At 35.0% G+C, this 17,044-nt stretch overlaps 1 protein-coding gene across 1 annotated transcript in view; it reads right to left on the bottom strand.

Annotated features, from left to right (window-relative positions):
- Positions 1-410: 410 nt before the first annotated feature.
- The window catches only part of LOC100747957, a 261,408-nt gene continuing 244,774 nt past the window's right edge, over positions 411-17,044 (bottom strand). Inside the window, exons 5-16 of the mRNA XM_033318454.1 lie at positions 16,208-16,352; positions 10,632-10,883; positions 9,591-9,765; positions 9,257-9,363; positions 8,988-9,137; positions 8,759-8,892; positions 8,018-8,176; positions 6,922-7,088; positions 5,690-6,066; positions 4,679-4,830; positions 4,388-4,595; positions 411-2,689 (exon numbers count right to left, since the gene is read on the bottom strand). Of these exons, the coding sequence (XP_033174345.1) occupies positions 2,484-2,689; positions 4,388-4,595; positions 4,679-4,830; positions 5,690-6,066; positions 6,922-7,088; positions 8,018-8,176; positions 8,759-8,892; positions 8,988-9,137; positions 9,257-9,363; positions 9,591-9,765; positions 10,632-10,883; positions 16,208-16,352 (2,232 nt within the window). The 3' untranslated portion in view covers positions 411-2,483. The remainder of the gene's footprint in view (positions 2,690-4,387; positions 4,596-4,678; positions 4,831-5,689; positions 6,067-6,921; positions 7,089-8,017; positions 8,177-8,758; positions 8,893-8,987; positions 9,138-9,256; positions 9,364-9,590; positions 9,766-10,631; positions 10,884-16,207; positions 16,353-17,044) is intronic.

Raw genomic sequence — 17,044 nt, 5'->3', positions numbered from 1 at the left:
TGTTTGCATTATTAAAATATTTCAAATTATTCGAAACCAAGTGACTCGATTGACAAAGTCCAGTGAAGAGATATAAAAGAATATTTCAAGTCAAGAAAATAACGGGTTGATATTAGTAACGAAGTTTCTAGTTACTTGAATTAAATTGCTCGAATTCAGATAACTTGGCTTATCCGAACAAGGCTGAAAATGGGCCCAGTGCTCATGGAAATCAAAAGTTGAATATAACCGTGCCTAACAAGCTTTCTTTACTAAATTCAGGGACAAAAGGAACAAGATAATATGAATGGATAAAATAATTTCCACGATCGTGATTTTATTTCGACGACTGTTTTTCTTTCTCGTTATCTTTCGATCATTTCAACGAATACATACATACAATTTAATGTAACATCATGTAAATTTGTGTCTTTCTACTGCAGTGTTCGTACGTATTTAAAATATCCTTAAATCGTAAATAGTTCGCGCGAACTAGTTTAGAGTCCTCTTTCTTTCTTTCTCGACATTGTCATTGCATTGCATCGTAAAATTCTTCAACGCGTGACATTTTAACCTTGTATTCGAAGTCTTAACTCTTATGGAATTAATTACGGCTAAATTGGTTCCGTACGAACTAATGTTTTCGTTTTCATAATTTAATACTTAACGGTATCGTCTTTATGTACCTACAATCACATATTTTCAATGTATTTACATACTCTCAAATCAAATACAATCGTTCGAACAACAGTCAAAATACATTTACGTTCCACGTATTTGTATCATATATATAGTGATTACGCTTTCATTTGTCCAGAATTTCTTTATTGAATGAAATTGTTAATTAACTCCAACACTCGGCTATCTGTTAAACTTTTTATCTTATCAAGCATCGTTGTTGAATATGATTTTGCTTTTTTAAAGAAACACAGGGTCAGTGCCAAACGATGGATACTGGGCTTATTTGTATCCAAAGTACGACACGTAAAACACCCTTTTCGATTCTATAAAAATTCAAAACGTTTACAAATCTTTTATACACACGCGCGGGAATAGGTCGACGCTATATAAAACGGTTCAGAACGAATTGTTTGAAGTAGTCGACAACTCTTATTTCTTGAATAATTAACGCTATCGAAAAACAACTACGTACACGAGTTAAATTGGATATGTTTATCGTATGACCGCGACTCTACGAAAAGGAGTTCTTAACGTATGTATGTACATTAGAGTGTCTACGAAACATATGTTTCATCGTTGGTTTGCTTAGATTTTCTCTTTCGTTATGTAGAGATCAAGCGTTAACGTTAGATTAAAATTAGGGTGACTAGATGTTACGAGAAAACGTTTCGCGATGTTTCCGATCGATACGCAATCTTTGCATCGTTTTTTTTCTAATTCTACGTGTAGCAATTCCTATAGTCTGCAGAGAAAATATCGAAAAAAAGAAGAAACGATTATCTAAGGGTCTACGTTCGTACAGTCACACTTGGAAATTCTTTTTTTAAGGATATTGTTAGCTGTTAGCTTCGAATCGTGTAATTATCCTTTCGAATGACCCATGTGTGTGTGTTATTTCATTGAATATTTACAGAGAGAAATTTATGTACAGAACAATCGACGAATAATATTCTCGAACGATTAGCGTTTCTTTCGTCTTTACTTATTTTTTTTTTAATATTTTTCTTACAAAAATTCTTAATAGAAGATCGTTTAGATGTAATCGTATTTGGCAACGATATTTTCTACATACGTAACCTGCTTCCTCTTCTTTTATACACAATAACGAATTCGACTAACGATATTTACAATATTTCAATTAATTCAATTAACAGATAAATGGTTCGTGTTAATGTGCACAAACGTTATGAAATGATAGTGTATGTACAAAATAGATTTATGTATCTCACGTGATTATTACGTGTATTACGCTATGATCACAGAAGAAACCAGAGCAGTTTTTAAAACGCCACTTAACAATTGATCATGATCGATAATTATGCGTCTGGCACGGTGCAATTTGTTGCATCTAGCGCTTTCGTGATCTCGTGTATTTATGGTAATTAACAAAATCGATGTTCCCAATTTCTTAAATACCCTTCGAATATCGTTTCGTTCCATATGTTTTATCCTGTTTCTCGATAATTTAATTCCATTTGAGATACTTTCTTTTTTTTTTGGCTAACAGCATCGTCCATACACGAGACGAATTTTCAATATCGTTTATGATTCGTTTTGAACGTACGATAGCAGAATTTATACGATATTTTTTGCACATTCATCTTCATCCAGCCGTAACATCGTTCAAAGCGTAGCCTTAAAGAGAATTTAAACGTACGATGCGTATCGATATCGATATGATGAAGCACGTTCGGTCGTATTTACAAAATATCGAGACGTCATATTTGTTAATATCATTTTGCGTCCCTTCAAACTACCACGGGTTTTTTTGAAATTGGTTTCAAAGTCGCCGGCAAAATTGCTGATTCTATGGAAACTTGATGCTATAATGAAACCTCACTCTGATTTACTGGCCCGTTTCCTATTCGCGCGTTGTTATTCAATTGTTTCGTTGTTGTGGTACTTTCCTTCGATTCTTTGCTTGATATCACTGCATTCGAATCTTTGTCGTTATTGGTAGTAGTCTGAGTGGATCGGGAAACGACAGGGGGTGATGGTTTGCCATTTTTCTGATCCTTCAGCTCGTAATCTATAAACAAGTATATCTTTTAATTGAGGGATTTATAACAAAAACGATCGTTATCAGATATGTAAAATTTAAGCTCATAATTAGATTGCAGACATTTATACAAATCCATAATTGTATAAACCCATATGGAAAAATAGAACTTAAGCGGAAATTTGTTTTGACTATTAAATATATTATTTAACGAGTATCGCACTTTGGACATCTTATAACGTTTTGCATATTATGTGCGCATTTTTGCTTCTTTAAATTTTCCATAGAAAATCCCTATAAAACCAAGGCAATAATACATTCAAATACGCAGTCAGAAACGAGACTCGTATGATGGAATTAATATTATACAAAATAATTTCTATTCTGATTTATAGCCGAATGAAAATTGACCAGTTCTACGAAAATAGTCCTTGTCGTGATTCTACAATTTCATGATTTAATTAGATACATTTCTTCTGCGATATCATTGTAAACACATGATATGATGTAATACGATGAGTATTTTGAAACAAAAATTTGAAATTTATTATGCTAGAGCTTCTCTTTTCCGGAAGAAAAGTAAACGTAGACAAAGATAGTTTTTGTTACTAGGATCTTAATTAATTCGCACAAAGAATAAAAATGTTTAAGTTTAATGTAGGGAACAGTTTGGTGTGTTTATGAGAATATATAAAGAACGTTACGCGTTATAAAAAATAATTTTTTAACCTTAGTAGTTTTTAAAAAACTGTTCTAGGCAGCCGGTTGTCTAATTAAAAATCTCTGTTGATAATTAAATGCTTTGCTCGGGAAATGTAATGTATTAGAGTGTATACTCTAAAAAAAATTAAAGAAACGTATTTTTTTGAAAAATATTAAACCATTTAGAGGAATTATTTCGTAAAAGACTTTAACGTTGAAGCGAAAATTTGTTAAAATTATTAATTTTGTGATATATTGTTATGTGAACATAGGATTTGTTTGAATTTAAGTAATCTCTCTTAAACTAATAGATTTTTAAATGTGTTTGGTGCTTGCTGAAATGTCTGTAATTATGAGAAAGATTGTGCATGAATTATTGAAGCTTTTAAAAACAATATTAGAGAGAAACAGATCACCTAGATAAAAAGAAAATAGATTGAGTCTATCAAAAAGTTTATTAAGAGGTAGCCGTAGAAAGTAAGGAAGGATATAGAATTATATCAGAATATCGGATCAGAATGATATAAGAAATTATTTTTTTTGAAAGAATTTTGTGGTTCGCTCGTGATAAAGTTAAAGAAAATCAACTTATTGTTAGTTTAAGGAGCCTAACAATCGTCAGTTAGTAACTGTTGTTTCTTTCACATCAAAAGAACTTCAGCTCCGCTTGAAGCTCGAAAGAAAAATAACAAATTTACAGAGTTTTGACACAGTGTAATTTATCAATTTATTTCAAATTACTTTTGCACAACAGAGTTGATTACTGAATAATTTGTACGAGGCTTTAGCCTTAAGAAAGAAGAATCGATTAATCAAGTAATTAGTTTTCCTCAGCATCTCGCCACGAGAAGACGTGTAATTCACACGATGGAAAGAATTCTAAGTTCTTGAAGAAACTGTTCTCTTCGAATATTGAATTTTTACAAGAAAGCGTTAATCTTCTCAGAAATGAAAGAATCTAACAATATGGTTTTCTCCAATTTCTCAAATCATCTCTCAATAATATTTCAAGTCGAGGATACTCACATTCGCTTTGAGTCGAGCAGTCTATAGTAGTGGCGATGTGTTTCTTGACAGCTTTATTCTGGTCGCAGGTAGCCGCAGTCAATGTAACTGGCGCTATCATGCTAGAAGCGTTGGTAGCCGTGACTGCAGAACTTTTCGTCGTGCTGTATCTAGCTGGCATCATACTTTGACGCACGTTCCTGTCCGGTCGTATTAAAATGATGTACAACTGTCGGAAAGTAACGTAATGTTAAAGTTTGCAGCTCATTATACATTTTAAATTTTGTCGCAGTAAATCGTCAACTAAATTACCTTAGGACTGAAGAGACACGCTATAGTTACGGATGCGGATAAGCTTATAGTGACTGACATCGAGGTGATTCTCAACGCGACATTGTTTCCAGTTCCAAAATACAGCGGCACGAAAGCCAGCCATATCACACACGTAGTATACATCGTAAAACCTACAGAGGAAACATGTATAAATTTGTGCATACGTATGCAAATTTATTTATGCAACGGAATATTTATTTGTCAGCAGTCAGCAGTTTTTGAGCACAAAAGAGAATTCTAAACCAGCAACGTTACTCACATTGTTTCGTCTCACGATTCTCATAGATCCAAGTGAACTATTCTCATTAATGTCTAAAGATTCTATGTGCGTTCAAGAGCATTCTACAAAAGGAGGCTGAAGTTTATGATTCAAGGGAAGTTCAGTGTTTTAGACGCGGACTTATCGCTCGAACCCTCGCGCTTGAGTTATATTCCAACTTGCAGTCTTAAAGCCTTTCAGACCTAAATTTTGCGAGAGTACCCGGTTGCGCCGCTAATAAAATTTTCTGTCGGGAAATATTGCGCGTCTAGCTTTAACGAGTTCTGTAAAAGGTTGACATGGTTCTACCGTGGAATTTAAAGACGTCAGACTTCGATATCACTATGGAGATTCGATACAAAATGGAAAAGGCTTGATGCATTCGTTGCTACAAAAATGTGACCATGTCAAAAATTGTAAAATTTTTTGCTTAAATTATACGTTTTAATTGAAGCGATTCAATGTGCTTCGGTAGCAGTGAAAGGATTAAACACAATGGATGGCAGACAAATTTGAAATTTTGAAGACTTTCAGAAATGTCTTTATTCTAAGAAATCTGTAATATTTGCGTCACTATACTGCCCATTGTTTTTTTTTTTCGATTTTCTAAGTTTCTCATTGAAACGCACAGAAGTAAAAAGTTATGAAGGAGTTAGACGCAATGATTGGTCTACAGGTTTGGACAGGTATACACAGTATACACGGCAATGCTCAAACGTATATATACTCACCGATGTGTTTGCTCTCGTTAAAAGCTTCTGGGATTTTTCTGGTAAGAACAGCGTACACGGTGCAAACGACGATCAACATGATAGGATAGGCGAAGGCGATCATGTAACTGGCATCAATGTAACTGTTACAAACGAGCAAATTGTCTTCTCTGGTTGGATAATGATGCATCGCTTTAGCTGGATCGATTATCATCCAGACACCGTTAACTAAAATTTGTACGAAGACTAAACCGGAACAAATGATCAGTTGTGATCGTGGAGATATGAAAGATGGTCTCTTGGCGCTGTGTTTGCTCGCATTGAAGATCCTCGATATTCGATTTGTCTTCGTTAAGAGCGCAGCGTAGACGACAGTGAAACAGAAACCAGCGGCAAATCTGTGAAACGATAGTTTCGTCTCTAGTAGTTCCTGTGACGTAGGTTTACGTACAAGTTATCCTTTTTGGTACATACACGATCAATTCACCGTAATCATATTTCATTATTTACTGGGATACGTGAGTGACAGTAAATTTGGATAAAATTGGATAAAATTTTATTTTCTTCTCGAATAGACAAAAGAACATTGAAATTCTTTGTTTTTTTTTTCTTAGTGGACAAGAGAATTTTGAAGCTTTTTATCTTCTCTAAAATATCGAGAGTGCTTTGTTGAATCATTTGAGGTTTTTCTAAATGGAACTATATAGTATTTTATTACAATACAATATGTATTGGTTTCATCTATCTCAGGCTATTCTGATCAGTTGACTTTTATTCGAATGTAATATTTCCTGGAAATTATCCTCTCCTTGCTGGTGTATTAGAATATTTATCGAGGTCGAGATGCAAGTCGAACATTTGTTGAAATTATATGCTACTCAAATTTCGAATAAACGATACTTTCCAAACGATCATAATAGCCTGATCATCATTGTAACAAATGTCATTTAATACAAATAAAACAGAAGTTTTTCGAGTGCGACCTCTTTGAACTTTGACGTGCTTTATATCCTTCTTTTGATTCCCCGTAATTGAACCGAATTTAATTCACTTTCACCCATGAAATGTGGTCCCTCGATTTTATCAGCTTTGCAGGTATCGATCATGCATTCCCGTTTCCCGGTTAATGTCAATTTGCCGGCTCTGTGGCCGACTCGTTTCTACGGGGAATTGAATTTTTTCGTCGGCAGCAGGTCGCTTCTTGCTGAAGGAAATATGGGCTACGCTTTGTTCTAGGATTTTTAACCCCTTACCTTTGAATGCCACAAACGATGTCCGTCGGTCTGAGAACAAGCGTGAACGTAACGAGATAACAAAGCAGAATGCCGGATAGTAGAACGTATGATAGCTCGCGACCAGATGCACGAACTACTGGTGTGTCATTGTGCTTCAGAAATACGCCGCAGACGCACAAAGTTATCTGTCGACAGAGAGACGTTCGTGTTTTTTTATATTGGCGTTTGCTTTTATTCAAATCTTTATTGGTTTGAGCTATGAGGAATTTGATGGTTAAAGCGTTCATTTTAAGAGAAAAAGACAAGAAAGGAAGAGAAAGGCGAGGAGAGAAAAAAGAATGGGTGAAAAGGGAAAAGAAGTTAAAGGGGAAGGAAGTGGAAGGAAAAGAAGGGACGAGAAGAGAAGAAAGAACAGAAAATACAAAAGGTGATAAAAAGAGAAGGGAAAAAGGAAAAGAAACGTAAGAGAACAGAGAAGATATTAGGAGCCTGTCTGGGCTTAGATTTATTTGACTTGAAGATATGAGAATATTTTTCACTATTAAATCTTCTTTATTTATAATGCAAAATATATAGATCCCAATTATTCTGATAAAAAATAAAAAGAGCGGAAAGATATCTTACAGTAAAATAGATTTGGATCAATATTTTTGGATCATCGTTACTTTGGATCTCGAGAATGAATATATAAAATATGAATACGTCGATGGTTGCTCCCATATCGTTCATATAATGTGTTTTCAAGATAACCTTAATTCTCAATGTGCAACTTCGTGCTACCATTTTAATATTTACAAAATAATTCGAGCAATGAAATAACAGGATCGATAATGCAAATAGTTTTTGTGGCAGCAGTTTTATCGTAAACTGTCGACTAGCCTAATCCACTGTTGTTGAAATTGCATATTACGCAGTTGAACAGTCGACTGATGATTATTTTATCGTGTGTATACTGTAGATTGCAGCATGTAATGTTTTTAGAACAAATGATCTTTATCAGGAAACTTTTTCTTTGCTACCCTAGTTCTTATCTTTCCTTTAATTTTCTCTGTAAGCTATTCGTTTATATTTTCCTTCGTCAATATATTATTTCTCATTTAATAAAATTACTTACTAGAATTCCTGTGGCAGAGAAAGACATTGCCCCTATCGCCCATCCGCTTTCTGGTCGTAGGAATTCCTCGGGGATATCACGGCAAGCAGAATGCATGTCGTCAGGTACTGTACCTTGACGGCAAGGAATACATTGGTTCTCGTCTATTGGATGTCGTATCTGTTTAACAGACATTCAAATTTCACGAAAAACTCGCCCAAGGCAGCTCCGTGCTATATTTATTCTAGTGGCTGCTCGAGAGGTAGAACGCTTAAAGAGAAAGTTCCTTTTAGAGATTCAAAGAGGCGATCTTCTACGTTGCATTGAAGTCGTACGTTGTCTGTTAAGTTATCCACGAAGAACGAATGCGCGAATGACGTTTTAAGTAATATAGGGGCGGGCCAAAAAATATGACATAGATACTTATTTGATATTATAGAAAAATTCCTTCAAGAATCACTATGCAGCTATTGTAGAGGAAAAGTAATATTCTGAAAGAATTATTTTATTAAACATGTTGTTTACTGTACGAAAAAACATTGTCTATTCCGTGTATGTCACAAAAATACGTCTATGAAAGGGGATGTCAACTCGAACTCGGTTGAAATATTTTTTCACCTTTGAAAATGAAATTCTATTCCACAGGTCGTTGGGTGACAAAATTGGAAAATTCGACGCAAACAAATTATCAGGCGTCGAATGGAAAATATTTCGCGTTAAGATAACCGAAACGATCCGTGGAGCGAATATCAGGTCACAAACCTGATATTGAGTGCAGTTGAAGCAGTGCCAACAGCATCTCTCACCCTCGACGTATTTCTTTGCTTGGCCGACTTCGCAGGGTAGAGAACACACGCTTTCCGGTGGCAGAGGATGTCCAAGTTTAAATTGGATTTCTGCAAGGAATATGCGAGTAGGTAGCGAGAGCACAGGTGCTGTTCAATTTCTCGAGAAAAAGACAGGATTGCGAAACGACCAATTTACTACTTACCGGGCATATCCAAATCTAATGTACCCTCGAGGTAATTGCCGACTCGAACCCACTTATACTTGCCAGGTTCTACCTGTTTGAAGTGTATGATGTTGTATCGAGCTGGCCCGTCTCCGTTCTTGTCGAATTTGAACATGTCACCGCTCAGACCTTCAACGAAATCGAAATCGATATTCGACATCTTTATAAATATTTTTAGTAATCCATAGAACACGAAGTTTTATCATTTCGAGGATTTCTTAAACTTTTAGTTTCATTTGCATTCTTACCTTCAAAGGATACTTTCTGAAGATACCTTAAGAGCTCCGTGCCGTTAGTAGGTTTCATCGCGTCGCAAAGTCCAGGTTTTCCGCCGCAAAGATCTTTGTGCATATCCCTGAACGTGGAATAAAAATCTACGTGTTCATCGAGAAATATGTAACTAGATTGCAGATGTTTAAGCAATAATAACGAAGCGAAGCTTGAACAGAAGTATCTTATATTTGATATAGTATAGTATTATATTAGTATTATATTTTGCTTTATTATCATTCATGCATACACATTCACAGTTTAGATGTAGCACTTGTTCCGCTTGAAGAGAAGCAATGAAAATTGAATTACCGAAAGGCATAGGCGAACGCCATGACAGCATCGGAAACGAATTGGAGTTGATCCTCGAACGCTGTATTCTGTTTCGTTAAACGTTCTTTGGTCGTGCAGGGTTTCGTGTACTTCGTATTGTACGGAGTTACGGATGAGTTCGGGTATTTACATTGAAAATGGTCTTCCCAGAATTCTAAAATCATTCGCAACACGTTCCACTATAACACGTTATATTCTTCATTGAAAGATTTCAATAAATTCTATTTTCTGTAATCTTTTTCTCTAATTCTCTCATAGGAACCCTATGTTTCTTAATATATTCTCATTCATTTTGCGGTGCTACTATATGTTTGTAGTTTCAGGTGGTTTTAAGGAAATCGCTATGGAACACACTGAATTCACCTAAATCGATTATTGTTCGAACTATTAGATTTCGTGTGTAATAGGCGTCTTAAGGGACTAATTGTCTATAATCTGATTGCTATTGCTTACAATCTTTCATTCGAATAAGAAGATTCAGAATTAACGATTTCTATAAGCAGATTATTTTGTGATAATGATATAATAATAAAAGAAAATAATAGACAACAAGAGTATAAAGAAACACATAAACAGACGAATGTGTAAGTGTCTATCTCCATGGTGTTATGGAGAGTTAAAAAAACAGTGACTTAAGTAATGGTAAAGACAGTTACATTTTCTTGAAACATAACCAAATATATATAAAAGCTTTTAGGTCTCTTGATCTTTATTTCTCTAATCATTTTATATCGCAAGAAAATCGCTTATGAATGACACCTCTAAATGAGAATCGAAAGAGAAAGTCAGCCTTCAATAAAAGTTTGAAATAAGTTATACTTCAAATTAGATGCAAAATTGAAAGGAAGCATTTTCTGGAACTAGGTGCCTCCTGTTGTTGTTTCATTCAGATAGTTTCGTTAATTATTTGAGCGTTTAGTTTGGTACGATAGATAGATCACGCAGCCCTGGAGTCGTTATTCACGGAAGTTAGAATTAGCGAAGTTTAACGAAGCTCGCGTGTTTCAGTCGTCCGCTTACCAACAAACCACGGATTTCTTCGGTTGTTCTCGACAGTCAAATTCAGGAAGTATTCTTCGAAACCCTTGACAGGATTGGCTTGAGGTTGAACCGATAGAGTACCTTCGACTTCCGGCTCGTTACCATTGCTAACTAAACCTCTGGCGCTCCATCCATCGCTGCCGATCCACGAAAACGCACCGGTTACATTGAGGCGTCTAACGGCTCTCATAACTCCGGCAACTTCTTGATCCGAGCCGAATATTATGCATCCTAAGTAAACAGACGTTAGTGAAAGAAAAGTTGATCGATACCGTTAGCATTTCCACTTTATTTATACTATATTATATTTTATTCATATTTTATAATATTCTCTGCTATTAGAATGACGAAGTTTGGAGCGTTAAACTTTGTCTCTACTAAAAGGAATTAACTAGTTGACAAATGAACATATATGAATTTTTATCAGTTATCAACTTCGAGACATTTATTCTGAGAATTTTTTAATTCTGGAGCTAAGACAATTTTCTCCTAATACCGTCAGCTTCTTGGTCCGAGTTGAATATTATGCATTTTAAACGAACAGACGACGACGAAAGAAAAGCTAATTGACACTGTCGGAATTTTCACGAGAGGCTACAAGATTCGCTAAGATCTACTATCAGAATTATGAACTCTGACAAATGTTCTACTTTAAAAGGAATTGTAAATGAGATATTTAGATTTTTATCAAATTCATTGAGTTTTAATAGTTCCGTTTTGAAATATTTTAAAAGTGAGAACTGATAATTTTTATAAATGTGGAATGATGAAACTAGTTCACGTGGAAATTATTTCCGATATTTCAGGAAGTTACGGATAATTACAGAAGTTTTATTAAAGAAGACGAAATTCCATATGCATCAATGTAATAACTGTCGTAATTCTACCTCTTCGTTTTCATTCATTCAAAATTAAATTTCCATTTAATTGTACCTAAGAATAAATCGATAATATATGATTGAATATCGATTGAAATTTATATTACGTAAGAAGTAAAGTCTTTTTCAAGTCGCCACAAGAAGAAGGATTTAATTACGTAATTTCGTCTCCTATATCTATCCCTTTAGATCGTCACTCTCTCGGTTATTTGAGTTCGCGAATGGGTTAATTATGAATTTTCATAGAATCAAATATTTGCAATAGATGAAACCAGGTCATTCGTAGTTCGCGCAAAAAGATTCTTATTTGCAATCAGTCAAAAATTATCTTCAGTACAAAGAGATTTTCCAGCTCACCTGCTTCATAAATAACGGCGTAACTCGTTTCAAACATTCTACAAAAGTCCACAGACAACTAAAAAGATATTTTTTGTTGGTTGAAATCAAAGGAAATACGACGGCAGAGATACTTTACGACAGGACTGGAATTTAATTTAATGCAATTGCTGCGTATTTCTTTTTTGCTGCCGTCTCCGCTGCTTTTCCTCCCTTCGAGTCTCTGTTTCAGGGGTGACTTAATTAATTTTCTTGAGAATAGAACCTATCGAAACATCGTGAGCTGAAGACTGGTATAATTTCATTGCAACCTGTATCCATCTAAATACCAGAAACTTTCATTTCTTTTATAGACTATTTTTGTATTCTACTTTTCCCATTATTTTTTCAATATAACAAGCAGAAATTAAACTTTTCACTGTCTTTCACCAAACTTTATCTTTCAGACCAAAAGCAATCTTCGATCGTCTATTTTGATACGATACAAAACGCTGCAGATATGTATTGTATCGGTTCTCCATTATCGATTTTCAATTAAGTATTATCCCCTGTATGTCAGAAGCATAATGTCTTTTACCTTTCCTTTGTCTTCATTGGTATTTGATCTTCGATATCTACTTCATATCGTATATTTAAAAAAGAAAACAATAGCGATAACCTAAATAAAAAAAATATTAGTTTAGTTTATCCGCAAGCTGTGACTTCCGAGATTCCCGTAGGGAAATTTTGACTAGACAGTTCTACCAAATTCTAAGCGTTACACAGATTTTGTAAGTTAAGAACAGAAAAATTAGTTTCTAGGAAAGGGAGAAAAAATAATTTCTACTCTCTTTTTTGTAACTTCGCGTGAAATTTTCGTTAAAAGAGACAACGAAACTCGTATCTAACATTTAGTACCATTAAATGGAATCAACTAGTTGACAAATTATCATACTCGAATTTTTATCAGCTACAATTCTACGAAAGGTAAAAATTACTCAATAAAAAAGCAACATGTATTTTCCTCCATGCAAATTAATTCGCGAAGTAAACATCTTCTCAATTTTGTTTCGCATACGCCTCGCGTCCGTCCTATCATTTTTCTTCTCGTCTCACACTCTCGACCTTATGTTTCACTGGTGCATTTACGGTGCACTGCTTCTTGACGAAGTTCCGTGTAATCTAGTTCCTCACAAAAAATAACCTTGCAACGAACGAGCTGTTCTACGCGGGGACGAGAAGCTCGAGTCCTTAACTCGACCTTAACTCGAGTCTTAAACAAAGAGTGGCGGATAAATGTGAGAATGGATCTGAGATTGCTCGTCGATCAGCCCTGATAAAGTACACATCGATACCGTAGCTGCAACGGTAAGTGAAACGAAGCTGTATAAGCCGAAGTATCCTTCATAAAAGGGAGCTGGTCAAAGGTTATCCCACCTCTCAACGTTTTGTTCTGTTCGTAGAACAGAGTAATTTCAACTCTGATGAATTCTAGGTATCGCTAAGAGAACAAACAGCTAATGAGAAACGGAGAGCTTCAATAGCTAGAAACTTCGGCTCGCGAATGCCATTTAAACGTTACGAGACGCAAATTAACGCGTTTACTCGTCAGTTTGCACAATAACCGTAAAATATCGTGATTCGTGGAACGAGAAAGGTTCACGTAATGAATGAGGCATTGATACTACGCGATTTCAAGCAAAAACGTCTGCAACTCAACCACTGAAAAGTCTTGTTAAAAAGGAATTCTAAATAACGCTTGGCCTTTCGCTCGGATTTTTAGATATTTTAGACTTTAGTTAATATCTGAAAACACTGGAAAAATTGTAACTATAAAGTTACAGGAGATTCGATCTGTCTGCATGCGTGAAAGTTTCTGGTGAAACAACATGAAAATCACTTTCTGTTTAATCTTTTTTGCTTTTTCATTCTAACGAACTACATGTGCGACGAGTCACGCGATCAACCAAAAGTTTTAGCTCCTATACTATTATTACGAGTATTTTGCTGTAGACACATTATACATTTTTGCACCTTGATATTTTCAATAAATGCATCACAGATTTTAGTCTACGCATAATATACGCACAAAAACTTTTTATAGTAAGCGTCAAAACACTTTTGTGTGCCTCTGTTCATAGGGAACTGTTCATTATGGAAGGGTTAAGGAGAACCTAGTGAAAAATTCAATGATGTTGAATATTCCTTGGGCAAAACCCGTTCATACGAAATAGGTTACACATAGTTGGATTTTAACTAGCCTACTCTCGCGTCGCGGTAATTCCAGCTTTGTATTCATGAACATTGAAGAACTTTATAGATTTTTCGATACGTCGAACTGGAGATGCGCAATGTGCACGGAAATATTCCATAACGTGCGATAAATGTTCCGAGTTGCTTTGCAATATTTTACGGCAGGTTTGATTACAAATAAGATTTCTCTGATATCGAGATACATGAGAATTCGTATCATATAAATTATGTTATTCCAAATTAATGGTTTCCTCTATTTGAGAGATAAATTGAATAATCAAATATAGGTATGTATTGATTAAATGTTTGCATTGCTGTTGGTTATTCTAACTACTAAAATAAATTCAAGAATAATATTAAATTATGATAACGATATCGGAGATCACGAAATCAAATTATCCTGCGATCATATTTTTGAAAAGATCATCTGTTAGAAAACTGAAAAATATTATAAACTTTTACCGATCTTAATTTCGTATAAGATAAATACGTAAATAGAATCGAAAAATTGTTCGTTAAACTTTCTGGTTGATTATTGTATTTGTCTTCGGTCGTATCTGACTCAGGATGGCCGCGTTACTTGATAAAGGAGGCGCTCTTTTAATAGAAACAAAAGCGAAGAGATTCGGTTTTCCAAGTCCTATTTCGAAGGAACTGAGAAGTTACGGGACAAGTCGATGAAATTCCAGGGATTCACGTTTTATCTGGAAAAGTATCGAGTCGTCTTAGCTTCCTCCCATTTTGATAACGAAATGGGAGCACGGTTAAGATAAGAATCTCTATCATTCAAAGCTAAAAGACTCTCTCCTTTTTCTTTTATTATGTTCCACCGGAAGCATCTTTGTTTCACCGTTCTTTCGTTTCAATTTCATGTCGATGGGCCAGTCTTCTCCCCTTCGTCTCGTTTCGATCGATCCCTCTCCCTTTAGTAGCGAGCTTTGTCGTACCAAATACACTTTGATAACTCGATAGAAGTTCGTTTGCGAAATACACGCGAATATTTCGCGAACCGAAAATGTCTCTGTAAATGTTAATTATCGTGTAGAGTGCTATCATTGTTGAGAATTCTCTAGACAGTTTTCCATCTACGTGTAATAAATGCATTTTAACAGTTGTTTATCGAAGCTGCTTTTACAAATGTCGTTTACAAATTCCTGAGAAGTTATTTTCCTGTGAAATCCTTATAAGAAATTCTTCACTTTGTCGTGCATATGTTTCAATAGCTGACTTCAAATTTTTTCTACAAAATATTTTCCTATATAGCGATCATTCTAAATTGTAGAATAAAGATAGAATAAAATTTCTTCATATATTTTTCGTTGCAGTGATTATTAGATTAGAAGAAATATTTAATTTAAGAAATTTTAAGGAATACATAAGGATACTTTAAATCGTAGGATAAAAGTTCAATTTCTTTATACATTTTTACTTTAAATAGGCAAATATATAAACACGGGAAATATTTAATTGGAGAATCTTTTCAAAATGTCTATAAGTTTGCAGATACTGTGGACAATTTTAATTATAGAATAGAAATAAAATAGAATACTTTTGTACATTCTTAATTTTAGAAAATATATGTTCCTTAGCAGTATTCAATTTTCTCCAATGATATCAGCTATTTACGTGCCAGGCAACGCGGTTATATGTAACGCGGTTATAGCCGAAAAATCGATAGCTATGTGTTTAGAGTTGTGAGCTTTCCAATTTACGATTGGTTGCTATCGAGTTGGCCAAACCGGGAATCGTTGCGAGTGGATCTTACGATTTTGGGATTGTTTGCCATTGGATCTTTAATTTATTTCTACAGTTTACTTCTGCTCTGTACTCAAAAATAAGCTAGCTGTGTAGCTTTTCTTCTATTTTATTTATATATCATTTTGATCACGCCTCCGGTTTCAATACTTTTTTTTTCTCTCTAAATATTTCAACGTCACGTGAAAGTTATAAATAAAAAAAACCGATTTTTACAATCCACGTACTTTTTCAAATTTTGTTTCTTTTTTACGAGGAAAAATCGAATATTTCTCACCGAGGGATTTGAATTTCATGCGAAATTCTATTTTTTCTATATTCTGTTACTTAATATTTCAAACAAAAATGGCTTACCTCGTGCTCTCGGCTTGGTTAACAATTTCAAGACTATCTCGTCGTAAGCCTTCTCTTCGGCAACACCAGAATCTTTCACTAATTTTTCCTTAATGGCGATGCATATGTTGTACTTTCCCAGCAGCTCTTCCAGTTCTTCGAACGCCTGTAACAAACCGAACAGTGTCTTCGTAATTGCATTGAATTTCTATTTTCTTCGTTTCTGTTTATCAGTGTGTATCGCGACTGCGACTCTAAGCAGACTTTGAAACAACGAGACGAAAGAAGAAAAGACAGCAAAATCCCGTTTCAAAGACGACGATGCTGAGCGAATTAGGGACTTTGCCTTTGATAGAAAGATGCACTCTTGAATACGACATAAAAAGGTTACTACATCTCCGAGATGGATTATACTTGTAAATAGCGAGAAAAATAAAAAAACGAACTGGTAGCTAAGAACGTGGAACGAATCTCTATACTGGAATTCGTTTCTCCAACGGTCCTTTCGATTCGTCAGGGAAAGACAAGGGAGTGAAAAAAAAGATGGATAGCCTCGTCTAATAAAGATCTACGTTCTTTTGATTGATTCTGATTTCATTCCGGGGGAAAATAGTTTAATTCGCGTCGTCGCGTAATAAGGTCGCTCGTTATCGATTTCCGTTTTACGATAGGTAAACTTTGCCATCTCTGTGTCCTTCCGTGTTGATCGATCCGCCGTTACACGTGTCTGATGTTGATCTCTCGACAGATTGCCGCGATCCGATGATTCGACCCGTGGAAATAAATTACGCGTTAGCACCCGCCCGGTTAATATCGGCTCTTAGATGTCAAATACATCCGACGTGAGCCGAGATTAAT

Source organism: Bombus impatiens, unplaced genomic scaffold, assembly GCF_000188095.3.
Source record: "Bombus impatiens unplaced genomic scaffold, BIMP_2.2 scf_0098, whole genome shotgun sequence".
In the NCBI taxonomy this organism is placed as follows: domain Eukaryota; kingdom Metazoa; phylum Arthropoda; class Insecta; order Hymenoptera; family Apidae; genus Bombus; species Bombus impatiens.
This window is presented reverse-complemented; position numbering and strand designations above follow the sequence as displayed.